The following is a 20,030-nucleotide window of genomic DNA, read 5'->3' as shown; positions in this document are numbered from 1 at the left end:
CCTGGAATTTATGATATGACTTCAGGGGAAAACAAGTTACAGAATGATTTTATATGTTTTTGCTTAAAAGAAAAAAAAGGGCAATCTCAAACGCTTGTACGAATGTGTGTTTGTCTAAGCAAAGCAAAGCAGAAAGGATCTACACCAAACACTTAGTACCTTTAGGGGAGTGAGATTTGGAAGGATGGCGGCAGACTGCTTCTTTCTGTGTCTCTGTTTATTTAAGTTCTTATGGAAAAAACAAAAGGGACTGAAATGGAAAAACTTGAAAGGGTCAACAGAAAACAGAGACATTAATCTGAGTGGATTTAGAGGACTAAGGCTGGCTCTTACTTTCAGAACTGTTTTCTGGCAGAAATCTCTTAGCTCCCGCGCTGATTTTCTGAGTTGGTTTATTGTTTAAATGGGATGTGCATGCTTGATAATCTCCTTAGATGTGAGACTGATGCCCAAACTGGCTAAAATGGATGGTGCTTGGTATTTCTCTTTATTTTGCTAATAAGCTTTCCCTGTGTTCTGGGAATTAAAATCCTTTCCTCTTTAGCCCAGTTAAATTTGTTAAGGGAGGGCCTCCATGAAAAGGCCCTTCTTTGAGGTCTTTCAGAGGAAATGATTGGTTCTGAAAGTTCTCCCCTCAGTGGCTCTGCAATGTTTCATAATTATTGCAGGCTCATTATGAAGGCTGTCTCAATATCTCCCCTCCAAAATGCTAAGGAATAATTTAGGCAACAGTTCAGACTCTAAAAATGAAGATGGCTCGGTCTTTTCACAGACTGAACACAATATTGTTGCAGCTTACTTGATTATGGCAGGTATGGATGTTTACTTACTCCGCTAACAGTTACTTTGCTTTCGAATGGGTGAAGAATGGCAGAGGTTTTCAGCATAAGGCCATAGGAAAAGCCTGGGTTCAGAGATAAGGTTTCAAGTTCCACGTTGTTGGCCAACTTTGACGAGGCACTTATCCTTTCTGAGTTGAGCTGCCCGTGTGGTAAATAAGGATGATAATCTTTGCTCTATTTCCCAGCTGTAAAGATCAAATAAGAATGTAGGTGGAAGGATAAATGAAAGCATTGTTAATGGTAGTTCATGTCTCAAGTTGTTTTGAATCTCGATAAACAATATAGGAGCAGTGAAGTGGGGCTGAGAACAGTTTTGTATAAAACAAATAACTTATAATCATCCATATATTTGGTTATTACATTGTCATATTAAGTTTTAATTGGGGAAGAGTGTGCACCATGGCCAAAATGTATTTTTATGTTGTTTACTATTCTCATACATGTTTTTCGTGGTTTTGGCTATGGTGGTGGAATCTAGTTGAGGTTGAAAGTCCTGGAAAGAAAATTAAAGTCATGAAAAGGGAGAGCAGAGTGTATTGTCAGTGTGGACAGAGTTTAAATATTCATCTCCTTCCAGAATGCTGGATGGGAAACTCTTGAGCTTTGCATTTCATCTTTTAGTATCTTTGCAACAGGGAACAAGATCAGAGTAAGAATAAGCGACCTGTCACAGTTGTTGTGAGGAGTAAAATTGAATGACACATAAATGCACCTGACACATACAGTAGGTGTTGGACAAATATCTTTTTATTTTTCCCCACATACACTTATTGATGCATATATTGGATCAAGATAAAGCCTTGTTTGCCCCCCAAAAGAGGTAGGGGAAATGACAATAGAAGTTCTCTGATTATCTTTTTTATGTATAGATTGAATTGTGGTGTAAATTTTATACTGAGCAGTCACTTCCTTTCTAACTTTATGCTCAGCGATGAGTTTTAGAAGTAACTCTTTTTGTTATATTGGATTTATTATTTTTTGGATTGACATGAAAATTTTCAACTATATTCAAAAGTAGAGTGAAAAGTAAAACAAATTCTGTACCCAGTTTATTAATTGCTTCGTTTTCTCATAATTCACAATTAGAGTATTCCTGCTAGAAATTGTGATTCCTCAGTTAATTTTTGTAAATTGTAGTGATGTGCTAATTTCTTCATTTGCATACCTCTGTATGATAAGTATTGGACAAGTTCTATTTTCTTATTGGTTGATTTCTGTTGTAACTGAATGAGAAAATAATATGCTACTTAAAGAGAAAATCTCTTTATTACAATTACGTACAAATATTTTGTTTACAAAGTTTTTGTTTAGTTAGATGTTTTATAGATAACCAAGAAAAGCTATCTTGTTTTGATCTGGTTACAAAAGTAGCATGCAAAGAAAATTTCCTGTGAAGAAAGTATTCTCTCTCGGTCTTATCTCTATAACAGGAATAATAATAGTAATCTTATTGTTACTAGTGCTGCTGCTGCTAATGTTATTATTTGAACACTTCGTATGTACCAAGCACTATTCTAAATCCTTAGACATACAGAATTCATCCTTACACTAATTCAGTAAGTGAACTAATTTATTTTCCCCGTTTATATAGATGAGGAGTTTAAGTAACTTGCCCAACACACACATCTGCTTAGTAGCTACAGCACAATTTAAACTCAGGCCTTTTGGTTTTGGAGCCCTTGGATATAACCAAAAGTGTTGGGTTTATCAAGGAATGCCTGAAGGCAGCATATCTAACCTCTTTATACTTTTGTTCAAACATCTATTGTTCTTTAGCTGCCCTAAGTCCCCCTTGAACAAAACCCACTTAAACTTCCAAATCAAAACTAAAACTATGAAGAAAAAAATTCAGTCAAAACATTTATTTAGTTTGTTACTTTTACCAAGAGCCTATTTAGATTTTTCATTTTAAATTTCATCTTTAATGTGCTGTTAGATTTTAGCTCTTGCAAACTTTTACCAACTTGAGCATTCTCTCTTTCTCCAATGCTGGGAGGGAAGAGAGCTTGGGGAATAAAGGATCTGAAATAAATTCATTATGGGTGAAGTGTAAAATAAAGGGTGAGAGACACTTGGCTGAAGAGGATGACCGGGTACCAGGTCATGAAGAACCACGTAAGTCATCACAGCGATAAGGAGTCACTGAATGACGTGATCCAGTTTGCATTTTGGAAATGTGCTATCGTGGGAGCTAAGAGACCACGTATGAGGCGCCTGCATGATCAAGATTAAGAAGGATCCTGAGGAGGGAGTGGTGGAAATGGGGACAGAAAGAAGGCGGCACATTCAAGAGCCAGAAGCTAGAATTGATGGTTGGATGTGGAGATTAGGGGAGAAGGAGAGGGAGCATCGAAGATGACAAGTGGGTTTCTTTCTTGGCTCCTGGATGGATGGTAAAGCTATTCACCAAGACAGGGCCACACCTGGGGAAGAAGAGGTTTGGGGCAGGAGAAGTCTGGGTTCGGTTTGAGAGATGTCCAGTAAAAAGCTGGGCACGTGCGTTTGAATTTTATAAGACTGACCTGGAAAGTACCAGCACACAGCCTTGGACATGTATGAAATCACTCAGGGTGCGTGTTGAATGTGAAAAGAAAGGAGGCCTAGGACAGACACTTATTTAATAAGGTAGATGAAGAAAGAAAGGCCAGGAAGTAGACTCAAAAGGATCTGCTAAAGAGATTGGAGGAAAGCCACAGAAGCCAAGGGGAAATTAACTTCGTCCTAACCATTAGATGATCTGTTGTGTACTCGTGAGAAAACACCTACAGCTAGGGAGATAAAGCACAGTGCTCGAGACAGCTGCTGAGAAAGAGAGAGAGGGCTAAATCGTTTACTTCATTCCCCCAATTACGTCCAAGATCTCCCCCAAAGTACAGTTACTTTATTCTGGTTGTACGCTTGGTGGGCAGCAGTTTACTGCACTGTGTTTTTATCTTACTTTTTAAATAATCAAATTTGAGGCTATCCCAGAAAGATTCTTCAATTCATTAAGCTTTTTGGAGTATTTCTTGTACACATGCTACAATCCTAGATGCTAAAAATAGAACCTAAGAATCATCAAGTTTGCTATTATTGTGCCTTAATTATGCTTGCAGGGATAATAGAAATTAAGAAATATGAGTTCTAGTTGTGGTCCTTTTAGTAAATAAATCTACCATATGTCACCTACTCAACACAGAAATCATTAGGAGCCTGAAATCTGCATGGGAAGACTAGGAATACATAAGAGTTAAATAACATAGCATCACATAAGATCAAGTATAATATAAGCAAGTACTTTGGGAATTTAGAGAAGAAAGTATATTGTGGGTAGGAGAAGGCTTTGGGGCAGAATTGGGCTTGAACAGAACTTTGAAGGGTAGGTAGCATTTGGATAGGAAGATGAAAGGAGTAGAGTGTTCTAAGTGGGAGAAATCTGAGTCCAAGTCTACAACAAGCCTGGTGTAATTGATGAAGAACTAGAATGGAGGGCTTGTTTGACAAGTGTGGAAATTTGCTTAGAGAAGGTGAAAACAGATTGAGGCAAAGAGTCTGGAATATCAGGTTGGGACACATGGACTTTTATCCCACAGACAGTGGGGAGTATGGGAAGTTTCAAGGAGGAGAACAGCCGTGGTGAATTCTATGTTGTTGTAAGCTTATTCTGCCAGCTGCATGGAGGGGGAAAGGACAGGAATCTGGAAGATCAGTGTAATAGGATGCTAAACGGAAGTTCTGACCGAGGTGCCAAGATATAACAGAAAGTCCTCCTTTGCTGATACTTTTGTGGGTTGGTGCTTGGAAACCTTCCCTAAAATTGCTGAGGGGTGCTCACCAGTGGTTCTCTACATGATGGTGGACACAACTCTATTCCTTTTGTTGATTACTACTCTTTTAGCCCCCAGGAATCTGGGAATGGTTCTAGCCTCTCTCAGCTAAAATCTACTCATCCCCCACCCGCATCGTTAGGACCTAATATGACCCCCATGAGGCTGATGGGAAACTTGTGCGTCCTTCATAGCATGTGGGGAGTGTTAATCAGGTGAATATACACATCTGGTCCACTCAGTAAGATTTCTCATTGTAAATTAATAAATGAGTATTCTGCGTAAGAAGTTCAGTCATCATTATACCTGAGTCCAGCCAATTCTGGGGCACTGGCAACATTGAGTTTCTGGATCCTCAAGGCTAAGAGTCAGATCCCAGCCTGTGGAAACTTGACTAGGGTGAAATCACTTGTAAGGCTTCTCAATGGACCTGAAAGCCAGCTCGGTTTCCTCTCTGGGTAGCCTAACCTTGCAGGGTGCATTCTTCTATAGGGGCGTGTGTGTGTGTGTGTGTGTGTGTGTGTATGTGTGTGTGTTGGATGAAGAACTCAGATTTGGACATGTTGAGTTTCAAGTAATATTGGAACAGTCATATGATCTTACACATGGTAGATGCTTAGTAAATATTTAATGGCACTGAGTTGAATGAAAAGGGATGTGACACTGGAGCATGGGTCAGGGCTGGAAATAGTGACAGAATAGCTGTTCAGATAGAGAGATAGTTGAGGCTTGAGAAAGGAAGCTATAAGGAAGAGCCTCAGACCTCAGGAAGGAGGAGAAGGAAGTTGAGCTGCCAAAACAGATGGTATGGTCCTAGATATATCCTAAAAATCAGCAGGGGTGGGATCATGAAAGAGGAAAGAGGAATTTCAAGGACAAAGTGATTAATAGTGATGGCATTAAAACCAGCCTTCAGTGCTGGTTGATGCAATTGGCAGATTCTTTGTGTTTTAATTTTCTTATTTCTATTTCACAGAAAGCCTGTCAAGATGTTAAAAGTAGTTTTAAGAACAGCTGGAGCTCTTGAAATAAATGAACTAAAACAGATTTGCTATGTTTTTGAAGGAGCTTAAATATTTAATTTTGATTCTACTTTTAAAATTTCAAGTTAAACAAAACATGACTTTTTTGTGTATGTTCTTAGGTATGATAAGTATTCTCAGCAACATAATAGTTCTGGGCATCTTCGTTAAGTACAAGGAGCTTCGGACATCCACAAATGCAATTATCATTAACCTGGCTGTCACTGACATCGGGGTCAGCAGCATTGGCTATCCTATGTCTGCTGCTTCAGATCTGTATGGACGTTGGAAATTTGGATATGCAGGATGTCAGGTATTGGATATCTTTGGAATGAAAGCAAAATAAAGTAGATTAAGGAGATGTAAATTTAAATGCCTAAAAAAAAATCCAGAGTTTCAATCAAATAAGATAATGTAGGATAATAGATGTGGTGCACTTATTGAGAACAGCTTCAGGAGTGACTGGGAAATAAATTTTTGAATAAGAGAGATGAAATAACAGCCAAAATTATATTCTGAAAATATCCACAACCCAAAGGAAAAAAAGGTAACAAAACAATTAGCATTCACTAGAGAAGAAAAATGAAAATTTGATTGTTGCAAATTCAAAAGAAATACTCTGCTTTCATTTGAAATAATAAAATATTTAATGATCATCATAATATCTAAGTAATGTAGTTAAGCTACCACGTTGATTTTTTTCCTATGGAAAGTCCTCCATGAGAATTGCTATTGAATATATCTACTATTATTTTTACTGACGAGGAAACAATATTAATTTGCATTAGAATAGTAGGCAAATATGACTTTTGGCCTGATTTTTTTACCAGTTTACTATTTTAAGCTATACAATTATAGAAAATAAAATGAGAATAGTAGAGACCCATCTCTCTACTATTATATATAATATATTATATATATATAATAGTAGAATACCCCTGTATTCACCAACCGTTTTTGTCAAATCTCAATGTTTTGTAATAGGTGCTTCAAGCTCTTTTTCTTTTTAAAGATATAAAAGTTTACAGATACTGTTGAAGGCCATTGCATACCATCACCAATCTTATTCCCTTCTCACCCATGAATTTTTTTTCATCTCACTACATACTTATCTTTACACTAACTAGATACTGTCTGAATGTTTGAAATTTTGTATAAATGCTATCATATTGTTTGCATTGTGAAATTTCCTTTCATAATTTGGTATTACGTTTTTGGGGTTTAGCCACGTTGATGGATGTGGCTCTAAGTCACTCATTTTAACTGCTGCCTGATATTCCATTTTATGAACACACCCCAACGTACTTAGTCATTTTCCTGTTATTGAGCATTTGTTCCCAGTGTTTTTCTGTCACAAACAAGGCTCCCACAAATGTTCTTATACATGTTTCCTACAATATGTGAGGGTTTCTTCAGACATGTTGCTTAGGAGAGGGATGGTTGCGTTGTAAAGTGTATTCATCTTGAACTTTATCGGACGTGGTGAAGCTGCTCTCCAAAATATTTCTGCCAATTATGAGAGCTTGGGTTACTCCACATTCTCCTCCATGCTTGGGATTGTCAGACTTTTAATTTTTGTCATTTTGATGGGTGTGAAATGGTACCTTATAATTTGTATTTCTTTCAATACATAATGTGGTTTACATCTTTTCTTACATCATGAACATTTGGGTTTCCTCTCGTATGAGTAGCACATTTTCTGTTTGTCTTTTCCCCTTATTGAATTGTCTCTCTTCTGAATACTAATTTTTTGTTGATTATATGTATTGCACCTAATTTATGATTTATTATAGAGTTTGTTGTATACAAATTTTACTTTTACTAAGATTTTTTAAAAGTTTATTTATTTATTTTTTGAGGAAGATTAGCCCTGAGCTAACATCTGCCACCAATCAATCTCTTTTTGCTGAGGAAAACTGGCCCTGAGTGAACATCCGTGCCCATCTTCCTCTACTTTTTATGTGGGATGCCCGCCACAGCATGGCTTGACAAGCAGTGCATAGATCCACACCAGGGATCCGAACCAGCGAACCCCAGGCCACCAAAGCAGAATGTGCGAACTTAATCACTGCGCCACCAGGCCGGCCCCCTGAAAAGTTTATTTAATTAATGAAATCCTAAAACAGCTTCCATGAATGCCTTTGTTAAACCAGTTACAATTTCACAATGGAAGACACATTTTAAAATTAGTAAAATAAAAAATATTCAAAATATTTAAAAATATATTCTAGCAATGGGATAAAAATGTAAATGTCTCTTGGGAGGGTGTTGAGAATGGTGGATTCTTTCCACTTTTGATTTTCAGATTTATGCTGGATTGAATATCTTTTTTGGAATGGCGAGTATTGGATTGCTCACAGTCGTGGCCCTGGATCGGTACCTGACCACCTGCCGTCCTGACGCAGGTCCGGCACTTTGCTCTGCTCTCTCAGTGGATCCATTCCTTGCCTAAGTACCACTCCACACACGTTCACCTTAAAATATAAATGTAGTAGGTTGCAGTCATGGTCAGTCTTATTTCTTAGACAATTCTTGCTCAAAAGTTTCAACGATTTCCTGTAATACTTAGAATAAAATCCAAATTTCATAACACAGCCTTCAAGGCCCTGCGTGATCTGGCTCCCGGCTACCTTTCCAGCTCTGGCGAGGGCTCTCTCACATGGGGCACTGGCCAAGCCCTTTCCCACTGTGGGGTCTTTGTAAATGCTGTTTCCTTGGGCGTGGAAAGTGCTTCTCTCTGCTTGTCCCCCGGCTGATCCTTTTTATCATTCAGGTCTCGCTTTAATGCCTTTTTTTTTGTTTTTGGAATGTGAATTCATGTAGGTAGGCTTTGTGCTCTGTAGAGAAACTACTTGATAACAACTTTGAATAATCAGTTAAAACAAAGTGAAGATGTGAATTCTATCCTTGGCAAATGATGCTAATATTTCACATGTTTGTTAACAGGAAGGAGAATGACCACCAGCACTTACACCAGCATGATCCTGGGGGCCTGGGTCAATGGCCTCTTTTGGGCTTTGATGCCCATCGTAGGTTGGGCTAATTATGCCCCGGATCCCACTGGGGCTACCTGCACCATAAACTGGAGGAAAAATGATGCGTAAGAGACACATCTGCACTTCATAATCAAACACTTCTGATGTCGGCATTCTCTCACCATTTCAAATTTAAGCTCAGATCAAAAGTTTCTCACACAGAGTGTAGCAAAGGGCCCCCTTGGTAGCGATGCTATGATTCCAGCAAGAGGTGAAGTTGAGAAAAGCGAATTAGGCTGGTCTGCAAGTAAAGGCCACCCACTCCCTACTCCCCGTCCTCTGTCCCTTCCTCTCTCCTCCGACAGCAAAGCAGCTACAGAGTGTCCTTCCGATGTTCGCACCTCAGAGGCAGGACCTGAGGGCGAAAGGGAGAATTAGCATCGCCAGGCAGCACGCAGCTCCTGCAAGAGCCCGGGCTGACTCCCTGCTGTCTCTTCAAGGTGATGCGGTGACGACGCATCTTCCGAGAATTAGGCAGCAAGAGCACAGCCACTGTGAGGATTTGCTGGCTAGTTGGCTGGTGATGCTCCTCTGTATTTACCAGGGAAAAGGGGATCATTTGGTTTGTTAATGGAAATTAAAGATTACTCAGAAAAACAAATCAAAGATTTCTAAATCTCAAACTTTTTCTGTAAAGGTCCAAAAGTAATTATTTTAGGCTTTACAGGCTGGACTGTCTGGGTCAGAGTTATTCAACTCTGCCTGTGAAAGCAGCTGTGTAAGTGTAAGTGTAATGGGCAGTATGTGAATGTAGGTCCAATAAAATTTTGTTTACAAAGATAGGCGACAGAGTGGACTTGGTCCACAGCCCACAGTTTGCCCACTCCTGATCTGAATGAACTAACAGTCAAGTATGCTTCCCAAGGCATTTACTGACGTGACGGTGCTGGACAGAGCAGTATTATTTCTCACAGTTACCCTGTTTTCCCTCCTCTGTTTAGGAGAAGAAACGAGTAATCATGATTCCCTTTTCTTGTTTTCAGATCTTTTGTTTCTTACACGATGGCAGTCGTTGCGATAAACTTCATTGTGCCCTTGACGGTGATGTTTTACTGCTATTACCATGTCACTCGGTCCATGAAACGTCACCCTACTAGTAACTGCACTCAGTACCTCAACACAGATTGGTCAGATCAGGTGGATGTAACAAAGGTAAGATGTTAAAATCCTTAGAACTTTAAGAATGGCGCTTTCACACATGCGTGGTCCCTTGGCCCCGCGCAGTCACCCCTCCCTGACTCCCAGTTCTTGCTCTCTAGCTCCTTCTTCTGGTGTGTGCCTCCATATTTCTAAACCAGGTGCCTATCTGCTGTTTGGATGTTTTTCTTTGCTATTGTGTCTTGATTTCTTACTACGGACAATGGGATTATTTCTCTTATCCTACCAGCCTTTCCTCTTCCTCCCAACCCACCTTCCTCTCTCCTCTTCTTGTCAGTATAATGTTAACGATGTCTGGGTAGATGAAGAGTCAATTTTACACTATTGCGATTACCTAAATTTTATTGACTGCAGATCTCTGTAGGGTTCTATGATTTGTCTCTCTTTGTTTATACAACTTTTTCCTCCTTGGAGTTAATAATTTATTCATTTTATCTTGCCTTCTCTTCCTCCTTTCCTCTCTCCGTGTTTCCTCTCTCTCTCTCTCTCTCTCTCTCTTTGTAGTTTGGTTTGCTTGCTGTTCTGTGTCCCTGCCACTAACCCATCTGTAAACTCTCTGCCAGAAGTGTTCCTCTCCTCTCAGGAATTTTCAAACACGTCAGAGACCAGATTGACCTTGTCCTTTTCTTGGAACTGTCCCCCTGGCCCCCTCGCCCTCTCGATCCATCTGCCCTGGCTGTTCTCTAAGACCACTGCCCAGAAATTTTTGCCAGCATCCCAGACCTGCTTCCTCGCCAGCTGGCAATGCCTTTGGCCTCTCCGCTGGGTCAGATCACCTGCTTTCTGGATTGCACGTCTTCCTTTTTCTTGGCTTACTCCCGCTCGTTTGGTGGCGCACATGCTCAAGTAGATTTCTGAGAAGGTTACAGGGAGGTGGTTTTTTAAAGATTTTGCATGCCTGAAAATGTCTTAATTCTACTATCATATTTGACTGCCTGGTATAAAATTCTAAGCGGAGAAATGATTTTCGAAGAATTTCGAAGGCGTTGCTCTGAGTTTCCTGGCTTCTGGTGCTGCTACTGCGAAGGCTGACAGCATTCTGGTAACGATCCTTTGTAGGGATCTCTGTGTTCTCTCTGGAACCTTGTAGATGCTTCTGTGTCTCCAGTCTTCTGCAGTTTCACGCTGCTGTGCCTTGATGCGGGTCTCTATTCACCCATGTGCTGGTACTCGGTGAGTGCATTCCACGTGGAGACAGGTCTTCCCTTCTGGGAGAGTCCTTGCATTATTTCTCTGGTCAGTCCCACCTCTCTCTTTATTTTTTCTGTTTTCGTTTCCTGGAACTCCTTTTACTTGGATATTTAATCTCCTAGATTTATCTTCTAATTCTCTTAAATATTCTCTCCTACATTGTCTCTGTTTTTGTTTGTTTGTTTTTGTTTCTACTTTCTGAGAGGTTTCCTCAACCACGTCCAGGTCTGGGATTGGGGGAACAGAGTGAGGCTCAAGCCTTGGGTGCAAAATTTAAGCAGGCACCAAAAAAACTCAGTAATCAAAAAAAATAAGTACATAATGCAATATTTTAAAGAATCAAAATTAGTGTAAAAAATCCATATTGAACAAAATATACAATTTTAAATAGGACAAGATCTGACCCTGCACTTGCACAGCTCATCTTGTGTATGTCACCCTGGTCCCGGCTGCCCGTGTCTTTCAGCCTTCCTATTGCGTTTTAAAAATTCTGCTCTTACTTTTATAGATGGGTTAGCAGTCATTTTTTTATAGTTAAAGGCATTATTTTATACTCTATACTCCTTTTAATAGCCTCCTCTTCTTGTTTGACGGGTGTATATCTTCTCTCATTTCTGTGATGGTATTAGGTATGTATTTACATTTTCCTTCTGTTCATCACATGTTTTTGGTCTCCCCCGAGTTCCTGCACTGTTCTGGTCCTGCCTGTCAGTGTGTGTGTTTCCTCCCTGTCTGGTGGTCGGTGACTGTCCTGCGTCTTTAAGAGTGATGCATGGAAAAGCTGATCTTAAGCTTTCGACATGCCCTTTTGCTGGGATGTTTCTTTGGGGAGATTTTCTTCTGGGCTGGTCAGTTTCCAAGGAGAAGGTTCTTTCACATTCCTGAGTGGGAGGTACAAGTCTGTCTACCTGTATTCTCTCGGCTCAGTGCAGGGGGCACAGCGTGAGCACCCTCTTTTCAGTACAGGACCCTGCTCTCGGCTGAGCCCGGTGTCCCCCGGCCTGAGCCCCCTTCCTCCGCCCTCTCTTGCGCTGACCCTCTGGGATTCTCCCAGGAGAGGAAGGGCGGTGGCCTGGCTGAGAGGAGAGGGCATTCAGAAGTCTACCTGCTTCCTGGTGCAGATTCTCTGGTTCTCCTGTTTGAAGTTCCATGTGCAGCCCCACATCCAGAGCTAGCTGTCACCTCCCATTCCTGGGACTTTCTGTAGTTCCGTGGAATGAATTAGTCTATATCTGGTTTTCCCTCAATGCTGGCTTTTTTTTTTACAAACTTTTATTTATTTTTTAATCATCTCATGTGTGGTGAGTAACTTGCCACTTGTCCAATGGTTACTCAGTTTTAATTTTTACAAAGCTATTGTCTAATCTGTGATTCTCAGTCCTTAACGAGTTTATGTCTTTTTAAACTTCTTTTCCATCATTTTAGTGGGCAATTAGGAGGGAGGAATGTAAAAATTATAATTTGTCATTTAAACAAGATGCGAGGCGAGCTCCTTTACCAAACCATCTGCGCTATACATATTGTATATTGAGCTCAAATCGTCTGTATTGGAATTCACTGAGCTTAATACAGGGTTTTGGGTTTTCTAGATTGAGTTTAGAAAGTTAGAAAGTTATTTTTTAGATTAGCAGATAATGACAGTGAGAGAACTGCGGGCCCGCAGTGCTAGCACAGTGACTGGAAATGGGTTAGGAGGGGGCTCATCTGCCTCTCAGCAAAGCCAGCTGTATGTTCTCCCCTCGCCCCCGGAAGGAAGAGGGCGTTCTTGACAGGTGTGTAACATTCTGTCCGTTTCACGAGCTCTCGTTACCATGGATGACTTCAGACACGTAAGCAAAGTACAATGAAGGGAAAATTCAGTTTTTCCTTATGTCATCGGCAACATAAACTGATTCAAGTTCCAATCTAGATAATTTTTCATGCAATTTTAGATGTATTAGCTATTTAGATATTTTGGATATCAGGTTTGGCGAATGTTGATTTCTTTTACAGATGTCTGTGATAATGATATTCATGTTTCTGGTGGCATGGTCCCCTTATTCTATCGTGTGCTTATGGGCTTCCTTTGGTGACCCAAAGAAGATTCCTCCCTCAATGGCCATCATAGCTCCGCTGTTTGCAAAGTCTTCTACATTCTACAACCCCTGTATTTATGTAGTTGCAAATAAAAAGTAAGTAATGTCTGAAATGCTTCTGAATTAAAAAGTGGATATAGAAAATGTTAAAAAGGCAACGGACAATGTTCTAAGACTTTTTGGGAAGTAAGTGACAGAAACTCACTTCAAACTAGTGTAAAAGTTATCTGGCTCATGCTGCTGGAGAAGCGTCTAGGACCTTAAACGTCTAGGGCTCCAGTTCTGTGACAGGCTCTTCCCACCTGGAGTGAAGTGATCATGGGCAGCCCGAGACCCAAGTTCTACCAGCTGAGCATCCCCAATTGCGAGTTTCATCTCAGATGGCTCTCTGGCAGAAAACACCCTGGAAGGTCATGGTGGGCTCGGCTTGGTTCATATGGTTACCCCACCCAAAATACATGGAATCGATTTTCCAAAGAAAAGAGTGGTTCTGTTACCAGAAAATAGACAAGGCAAGGCAATGTTGGGCTCTCTAAGTGGGCAGCATAGTTGTATATTTACCACAAGGAAGACCTATCGTTAAAATGCAAGAGAAAAGCCCAGTGCTAACTGTAAACGGCTTAGGGAGTGGGTAGTCATTCGGCATAACAGAGAAAGAACGCCCTCTCACTTTGTTGGGACTGTCAGCAAGGATTTCTTTTCTGCCTCCTCAGCAAAGCTTAGATTATTTCATTTTCTGTTACTGCTGAAAGATGGAATGAACCAATCTACTGTGCTTCCACATTTGACCAGAAAAATCTCAGTAGATGTCAGGTAATCTGATGCTGGAATGCCAATGCTGCTTTTATTAAACTTATGTATTTAGGTACATGTTTGGGAGAGCGACTTTACCTACAGATGTGTGAGGAAACATAAAAGCTTTCAAGACCAAACAGGTCACATAAGAAGAATAAAGAACACATTTTTAATTCAGAATCTATTGGTAGTTCTTTTGGGAAGGTCAGTCATTCTCAAGTTCCTCTTAATTTCAACTGGCCTTTGCTCAGAAGAACAGATGCTTGAAACACACATCCTCTGTTCAAATAAATAAATCGTTGCAACTGACATTAGAAGTTTCATTTTGAACATATTTAATGATCAATTTCAGGGGCCGGCCCTGTGCCCAAGTGGTTAAGTTTGTGTGCTCTGCTTCGGCGGCCCAGGGTTTCACCAGTTTGGATCCTGGGTGCAGACCTAGCACCGCTCATCAGGCCATGCTGAGGCGGCGTCCCACATAGCAGAGCCAGAAGGACCTACAACTAGAATCTCTAACTATGTACTGGGGGCTTTGGGGAGAAGAAGAAGAAGAAAAAAAAGAAGATTGACAATAGATGTTAGCTCAGATGCCAATCTGGAAAGAAAATTGTCAATTTTTATGAAATGTCTTCAATGTTTATCATCAAGGGTGCAAAATCGGTCTTTAACTGTAACATACACTTTATACATGTACAAAGGTTCTCGACAGGAGATGTTAAAGTTGGAGGCAGAAATTTATTTGGAGATTCAATTGGCAGTGGTGGCGTCTTAGCCAGATTTGAAAGTGCTCTAAAAGTTCCAGTCCTTACAGGATAATGCCAGATTTTCCCTTTTTTATTGTAGGTTTCGGAGGGCGATGTTTGCCATGTTCAAATGTCAGACTCACCGAGCAATGCCTGTGACGAGCATTTTACCAATGGATGTACCTCAAAACCAGTTGGCTTCTGGAAGAATCTGAAATAAGAAGAAAGCACACATTATCAAAACATTTTGTTTACTTCTTTTTTTTTTTTGCCATGGTTTAATTTCATTTTAAATATGAGCCCATTCAGATCAAATACAGACACAGACCATCGTCCTATTAGATTGCAAATTCTTCAGGTGCAGCTCAGAGTTCTTGCATTGGTGTAGTGAATGTCTCTTTATTTCCTTATGTGTAAACTTACTGCTCATCTCCTTTGATGAATCCAGGCCCAAGACAAGAAGGCCCCTCATCTTTCTTCCTCTCCCGGCTTGTGTTACACTGTAGCCATGACCTGGTAACTAGCCTGGGTCCTCCATTACACTAGAGGCACTGCTCTTTTAATGTTAGAATAAACCAATAATAATAATAATAGTTAATAATGTTCAACAAATAGTTACTGAAATGAGTTGTTGGATATTCCCAGGTAGAATGGAAGACATTTTTCACTTTTCACAATTTTAAAATTTTAGTACAACTATTAACTTGTACTGTTTAACAAAAATAATTGAATGAACATTAAACACTGTTGCTTCTAAATCACGTCAGTCAATGTCAGTCAGTCAATATATATTTTATATAGCAATATAATCTCTGTGTGTATTACTGTGTATTCTGCATTTTTAATTACTATTTTTCTGTATATGTATTTCCATATATTTGCCAATACAATTAAGTTTAATCAGAGTAGGGGTTCTTGTGTGTTTGTTCTTTTCTTCCCCTAGCTTTTGTTTGTTTGAATTTTATTTTACTGTGGTAAGAACACTTAACATGAGATCTACCCTCTTAACCAATTTTTAAGTGTAGAGTACAGTATTGGTACTTGCGGGTACAATGTGTACACCACATCTCTAGAACTCACTCATCTTGCTTAACTGAAACTTGATGCCCGTGGATTAGCTGAACGTTTCTTCTTTGATGTATCCTTAGCACACAGACCCATTTTGCCTGGCACATAGTAGGCACTCAGTGAATAAATATTTGTTGATTGTTGAATGAATTTGTACATTCATGTTTGACCTTTTAAATGACCATTAAGCATAGCATGATAATATACCATTGTTTAAATAGTGGACATTTAAATTGCTTCACAATTTTTAGTTTCGTGGATGCACCACTGGGAACATTTTAGTACAAATGCCTTTTTTCTTTGGGAGAGCTATTCTATTTGAGTGTTTCTTCAGACTAGAATTGCTGGTTAAAAATATAAAAATGGTATTGTTGTTGCTAACTTGCTCTCTGGACAGACTGAATTAATTTACCCTGCCGCTGGCACTGGCTCTTTACCATCGTATTCCTGCTAATAGTGCTGTCTCATTAATTTTTTTTAAGCTGTAAGCTACCTACTGTAACAAATTCATTTTATTTCACATTTCTTTAACTGCTAGTGAGGTTGTGTATCTTTGCATATTGTATTCTCTTATCTCTATTTTTTCTTTTTGTAAATTGTCTCTTTAGCACCTTTGAGTGCATATTAGGAAAAATCAGGGCATTGTCTTATATATGTTCAACTATGCATTTGGAATAACAAACTGCTCTAATAATCCCCCTATTTATCTCCTCGCCCTCTGCCTTTCTCCACTGCAGTCAATATATTAATTATCTGTGTAGCTAGAATATTTTTTTTAAGAAAATTCCAGTCCCCAAAATCTTCAGCTCAAAAAACCTTCAATCACTTGCCCAGTAAATATAAATCCGTCAGCTGGGCCTTCATGACCCCCCTCCACGTGGTCCCAAAGGCAGCCAAAGTCTTTCTCCGTGGCCAGATTAGAATGTTCAGTGTTCCCAGAGAGATCTGAACGCTTTTGTGCCACTAGCTCTTTGCTCATCCTGTCGCTTGTAGCTGAGCCACGTACAGAGAAAGCACAGTGGCAGTCTGCACCCCAAGTTGCAGAGCCAGTAAATGGCTAAGACAATGTGTGTAATATTGTCTTGAAAGTTGATTCAGAGTTCTGATTTACAAACCTGTGAACTCTTTCCAGCAATAAGCAAGGGGCAACTTTGCTTCAAGCATAAAGGACTTTAAAATTACAATTATATTTTAATACCACATTAATCAGTTACGACAATTTGCTTATATGATGAGACTAGGAAGACCTGGCTTTGGTTACATAGCTCCTTCTAACCTCTTAGTTACTAATTTCTGATGTTTTATCTTTAAATAGTTTTTCTATGCTCAATTTGGTATGACTTGCTTCTGTGTAGGTCATAACCTCCATGAAATTAATAATTCAGAAACATTTTGGCCACTTGGTGATCAGAGCTCTACTACCCCTCCCCCCATTCCTTCCTCCTCCTCTGCTTGCAAACTCACTTAGGGACACTGCCCATCACCTGGGGGTTGTTCTTAAATCCCTTCTTCTTCACCGCTACATCTAATCAAGCATTCCCCCTCCTAGATGTCTCCTGAGGGTACGTTATCTTAACCCTTCCCAGCAGGGCAGTCAAGTTGCAGCCCTGTGGCTGCTCACCCGGACTCTAGCCATGGCCTCCTCCTTCCTTCTTGCTTGTTCAGTCTAAACCTTTCCTGCACACAACTGCCAGAGAATTCTATCGAAAATGGAGCTCTGATGTGCCACCCCCTGGCCCAACCTTTACTGCTCCTGTCGCCAACAGGCTGAGGGCACACTCCTTACCAGGGCATCTGAGGCCCTTGCTTCATGGCCTTATCTTCTCCAGCTTTGTCTCCTCCCCTTCTTTTCTAACTTCCTGCCTCAAATCATTTGCCTGAGCAATGCTGAAGTGCTTGTAGTTCTCTGAGGACAAGATGCTAATTCTTGCTTCTGTTCCTTTGTACCTGCTGTTCCCTCTGCTGGCAACGCCCCTTTCCTGATTTCCCACCTCATACGTGAACTGCATCCTGTAAGAGCCGCTCAGGTGCCGCCCTCCCTAGGAAGTGACCAGCATGGCAGGTTGACGTTCTTCTCCTCTGCTTCTTCACACGAGTACTCTGTGCCTCTCTTTATCATGTGAGGTCCTTTTGTGCAGCGAGGTATTGTATTCATCCTTGTACTCCTAGTATTTAGTTTGGTGTGTGCTCAATAAATATTGGATGAACAAATGAATTGTGCAGAAGCTGAAAACCGGCAGTGTTTTATTTTAACTGGGCAAATTCTTTTAACTCTACTATTTCTATATGCACCCTATTAGTTTTCAATAATATTTCCCATAATATTCTTGTTTTTCATGGAATTGATTTTCTTTTAAAAAAGTTTTTGGTTTAAAGATGATGGATAGAACCACCTAATAAGAAGATTAAATACCTTATATATTTATTACCTAAATCCTTGATTGTCCCTGTGAATTCCCCATGTTATATGTGTGGGGGTAGTTTTTCAATTAGTTAATTTAATTTTTATTTTCCGATGGAGCCTAATATTGCTAAAAGACGTGACAGTTGAGCTTCCTGTGCAGAGTTTGATGCCCATAACTTGGGAAACTAGCTTGGAATAAAATATATTTTTGAACAGAGATAATGGCCTTCATTAAAAATGAACACGCTGGGCTGAGCCTTGCACAGCACTGAGACGGCCTGGGAGAGCCACAGGACGCGCAGTCACAGGAGCCTGAGCCCTGCCCTTCAGGGTGTATTGGAGCGTTTTGCCTAAAATCTCTAGGTACTGAACTTGGTTTCCTTTGCTTTTGGAGATAGCCAGTATGAGCGGCAACGTTGATAAATCTATGCGAAATCAATTCTGCTTCTATCTTTAAAGCTAAATTTTGTAAAACTGAGTGTTATACATGCTGGCAAAAAGTAACATTATAATGTTATAACATGTAAACAATCTATAGTATTTTCTAGCATCTGCTTAGACATTGAATTATTTTAACATTCAGTGTACCTTCAAGGTGAAGTAGCAATGACGTCCAGAGGAAAGAGATTTATTTAATAGGTTCCTTTGCAAATCTAGATATGGGCAACAATTACAATTTTCCTGACGTGTTTGATTTTCATTTTCTTGAGAATGTGTTGCTTTGCTGAAACCATATTCAAAGGCTAGGTCGATTGATCCCCTGCAAGATACACTTGAAGGTTAAGTAACTACAGATCTCAGCTAATCCCGTGTAATCTGCTGTTGGTAAATGGCTGTTTACGGTCCTGGCACACCAGCTTCTGAATGCTTAGGATTTTGTTTTCACCTTTTGTTCAAATAACCTCTGAAAGGAGCGATGCGTCTCTTTGCATGCCTGTGCATTGTGCTCAGCTTTTTGGAAAGAGTGAGCTGTTCGTGTCCTTCACAGTGCACCTGCGACTACTGGGGCAGAGACGATGGCTCGGGATCAAGGTACGCTTCTCTCCTTGTTACTAATGATTCCCGGAAAAAGGGCTCAAACCAGATGGCTTTAGTTTGAAAGCAAATTATCCATCAGAAATCAGAGGAGAGAAGGTTTAAAATTTATATAAGCTTGAATTTAACTGTGTTCGTCCAGGTTGCCCACTCCTTCACTGTTTTCATTTTGAGTGGTTTGGCTCTTAAAAGCCCCTCCAATAATCTGAGACTCTCAAACGCATTCTGTGTTACAAAAATATTCATCGCACTTGTCTTCACACAATGTCCCTTTCTGAGGTCAAACCCACTCAAATGCGTGTGGCCGGCTTCAGCCTGATTGGAGAAAGCGCAAGAGGCCAGGCCCAGATCATCTGCTTCCGGGGTTGTAAATTTCATTTTGGGGATTATTCCTGCCAACGGGGTACAATTTAGGAAGTAGGCAGGAGGGTCGCAAGAGTTAGAGACCCTCATAATTAGAATTTTTCACTTTAAGATATTGCAGTTTACAAAGAAAAGAAGCTTAAAGGTCTGGATCCACCCTGCCTGCTGCTGACCCCGCGTGGCCTCACAGAAGCCGTTTAACCTCTGATTGCTTTGACATCTCCCTGTTAAGTGAGAACATATGCAGGGGTCCTTTAGATAGAATTAAATGCAAAACAGAACTCTTAATAGTTAAACATGGTAGACTTTTTTTTTGAGGGGATATTTAGCAACAAAATCAGATTTTTTTGTGACGATTGAACAGTGAGCCTCTTAAACAAAGTAATTTGTTAGAAGAATCACCCAATTTCTGACTTACAGCTTTAAATAATTAAATAATAATAAAAACATTTTTGAGTAGTTTGTCTTGTTCTTGTATATTCTTTACTTATCC

At 40.1% G+C, this 20,030-nt stretch overlaps 1 protein-coding gene across 1 annotated transcript; it reads left to right on the top strand.

The window, feature by feature from the left end:
* Positions 1-570: 570 nt before the first annotated feature.
* Positions 571-15,881, top strand: RRH (retinal pigment epithelium-derived rhodopsin homolog). Its single transcript, XM_008543956.2, has 7 exons — positions 571-812; positions 5,793-5,983; positions 7,976-8,075; positions 8,617-8,770; positions 9,689-9,857; positions 13,047-13,225; positions 14,768-15,881. Exons 1-7 carry the CDS (start codon positions 707-709, stop codon positions 14,880-14,882), a joined length of 1,014 nt encoding a protein of 337 aa, XP_008542178.1. The 5' UTR covers positions 571-706; the 3' UTR covers positions 14,883-15,881.
* Positions 15,882-20,030: the final 4,149 nt, after the last annotated feature.

Source organism: Equus przewalskii, chromosome 2 (assembly GCF_037783145.1).
Source record: "Equus przewalskii isolate Varuska chromosome 2, EquPr2, whole genome shotgun sequence".
Lineage (NCBI taxonomy): Eukaryota > Metazoa > Chordata > Mammalia > Perissodactyla > Equidae > Equus > Equus przewalskii.
This window is presented reverse-complemented; position numbering and strand designations above follow the sequence as displayed.